The sequence below is a fragment of the Pygoscelis adeliae genome, unplaced genomic scaffold (genome assembly GCF_000699105.1).
Source record: "Pygoscelis adeliae isolate BGI_AS28 unplaced genomic scaffold, ASM69910v1 Scaffold338, whole genome shotgun sequence".
NCBI lineage: Eukaryota > Metazoa > Chordata > Aves > Sphenisciformes > Spheniscidae > Pygoscelis > Pygoscelis adeliae.
This window is the reverse complement of record NW_008825305.1, coordinates 523,878-526,103: the sequence shown is the minus strand read 5'-3', so window position 1 is coordinate 526,103 and position 2,226 is coordinate 523,878. Positions and strand designations below refer to the sequence as shown.

The window sequence follows — 2,226 nt, the reverse complement described above, 5'->3', positions numbered from 1 at the left end:
CCCCGCCGCTTTCTTAACCCTCCTGCCGCCGGCAGATGATGCTGGGCCGCCGGAGAGAGCCCCTTCCGTGGGATCTAGCAGCGCTGTCCTGTCTCTTTTTGGCCGGGAGCGAAGGGCACTGAGGAAAGGCAGGGCTCGAGCCCGGCCCGTTCACTGAGCCGTTTCGCATCTCTTCCAGGCTATGGAAGTGAACAACACAACCGCAGAAACCCTGTACAACGGCACGAGCGGAGACCTGCTGACTTCGAACTACAGCCTCGCTCCGAACACTCCCATCAATCAGAATGTCAGCCTGCATCAGGCCTCTCTGGGTAGCTGCTCCCAGGACTTCTCCCTCTTCAGCTCAGAAATCGAAAGCCCCTCCATGGCTGGCAGCTCGGCCCTGCTCCAGCTGGCGCCGGACAACTCCACCGGCCTCAACACCACCTTCGGCTCCACCAACTTGAGCGGCATCTTCTTCCCTCCGCAGCTGAACAGCACAGTCAACGAGACGGCTGGCCCCGAGCTGCCAGACCCGCTGGGTGGTCTTCTAGACGAAGCCATGCTTGACGAGATCAGCCTGATGGACTTGGCGATTGAAGAAGGTTTCAACCCGGTGCAGGCCTCGCAGCTGGAAGAGGAGTTTGACTCTGACTCGGGTCTTTCTCTGGATTCCGGCCACAGTCCTGCTTCTCTGAGCAGCTCGGAAGCCTCCTCCTCCTCCTCCTCCTCCTCTTCCTCCTCCTCTTCCTCCTCGTCCTCTTCCTCCTCCTCGTTTTCTGAGGAAGGAGCTGTCGGCTACAGCTCAGACTCTGAAAACGTGGACTTTGAAGAAGCGGAAGGGGCGGTTGGATACCAGCCAGAGTACAGCAAGTTCTGCCGCATGAGCTACCAGGACCCGTCGCAGCTCCACTACTTGCCTTACCTGGAGCACGTTGGCCACAACCACACCTACAACATGGCGCCGGGGGCCCTGGATCCCGAGGAGCCCAAACTGCCCAGCGCGGGGAAGAAGAGCAGCAAGGAGAAGCCGTCCGAGTTCCTGGATAAGCAGATGAGCAGGGACGAGCATCGAGCCAGAGCCATGAAGATCCCCTTCACCAACGACAAGATCATCAACCTGCCCGTGGAGGAGTTCAACGAGCTCCTCTCCAAGTACCAGCTCAGCGAGGCGCAGCTGAGCCTGATCCGCGACATCAGGAGGCGAGGCAAGAACAAGATGGCTGCCCAGAACTGCCGCAAGAGGAAACTGGACACCATCCTGAACTTGGAACGGGACGTCGAGGACTTGCAACGGGACAAGTCCAAACTGCTCAGGGAGAAGGTGGAATTCCTCAAATCCATCCGCCAGATGAAGCAAAAGGTGCAGAACCTCTACCAGGAAGTGTTCGGCCGCCTGCGGGACGAGAACGGCCAGCCCTACTCCCCCAGCCAGTACGCCCTGCAGTACGCCAGCGACGGCAGCGTCATTTTGATACCGCGCGCGGTGGCCGACCAGCAGGCCCGGCGGCAGGAGCGGAAACAGAAGGACCGCAGGAAGTGAAGGGCCGGCGACGCGGGAGGAGTGGGACACTCGCTCAAGTGAGAACTGGAGAAGGGCTGAGCCTGGAAGTACTTAGAGGAACTTTCATGCCTTCTTATCCGATATATCTTCTCAAAAACACAAAAAAAAACCCCAAACGTGACTGCTGCCGGTCAGTGTACGGGAGAGACTGCGGGACCTGCAGGCTGAGCTTTGAGGGCTCCCTGCGGGGAGGGACGGGGAGGAGCGGACCCTGCACTGGCGAGCCCGGCGCCTTCCACAACCTGGAATCCTTTGAGCGCAGGAAACGAGCTGGCATCACCGGTGGCGAGACTGGCAGAGGTGGAAAAACTACTGTTAGGAACTGGCTTTAAATAAGAAAAGAGATTTGAGCAAACGAACTTAAAACAAGTTATAGGAGAGACGTTTTTCTGAACTTCCAAAGTTCTGTGATTTCAGGTAACAGGTTTTTTTTTTTCCTTTTTTTTTTCCTTTTTTTTTTTTTTTTTTTTTTTCCCTTTTCCTGAACCAGTTTTGACATCGGTGTGTGTGATTCAATCTGACTTAATTCCAGATTAACCAACATCCCTTCCTAGATCAGACCAGTGCACACATGGAAACACAAGTTGGTGTGACTTCCATTAACCCTTCCCAGTCTGAGGAAGCTCGGAGGGGGCTCGCGGGAGGACTGTTACCGTACGCGCGGAGGAGCTGTGAGGCCTCGG

At 56.7% G+C, this 2,226-nt stretch overlaps 1 protein-coding gene across 1 annotated transcript in view; it reads left to right on the top strand.

Annotated features, from left to right (window-relative positions):
- Positions 1–2,220, top strand: part of NFE2L1 (nuclear factor, erythroid 2-like 1) — a 10,062-nt gene extending 7,842 nt beyond the window's left edge. Inside the window, exons 6-7 of the mRNA XM_009330158.1 lie at positions 173–1,960; positions 2,076–2,220. Of these exons, the coding sequence (XP_009328433.1) occupies positions 173–1,522 (1,350 nt within the window). The 3' untranslated portion in view covers positions 1,523–1,960; positions 2,076–2,220. The remainder of the gene's footprint in view (positions 1–172; positions 1,961–2,075) is intronic.
- The last annotated feature ends 6 nt before the right edge of the window (positions 2,221–2,226 follow it).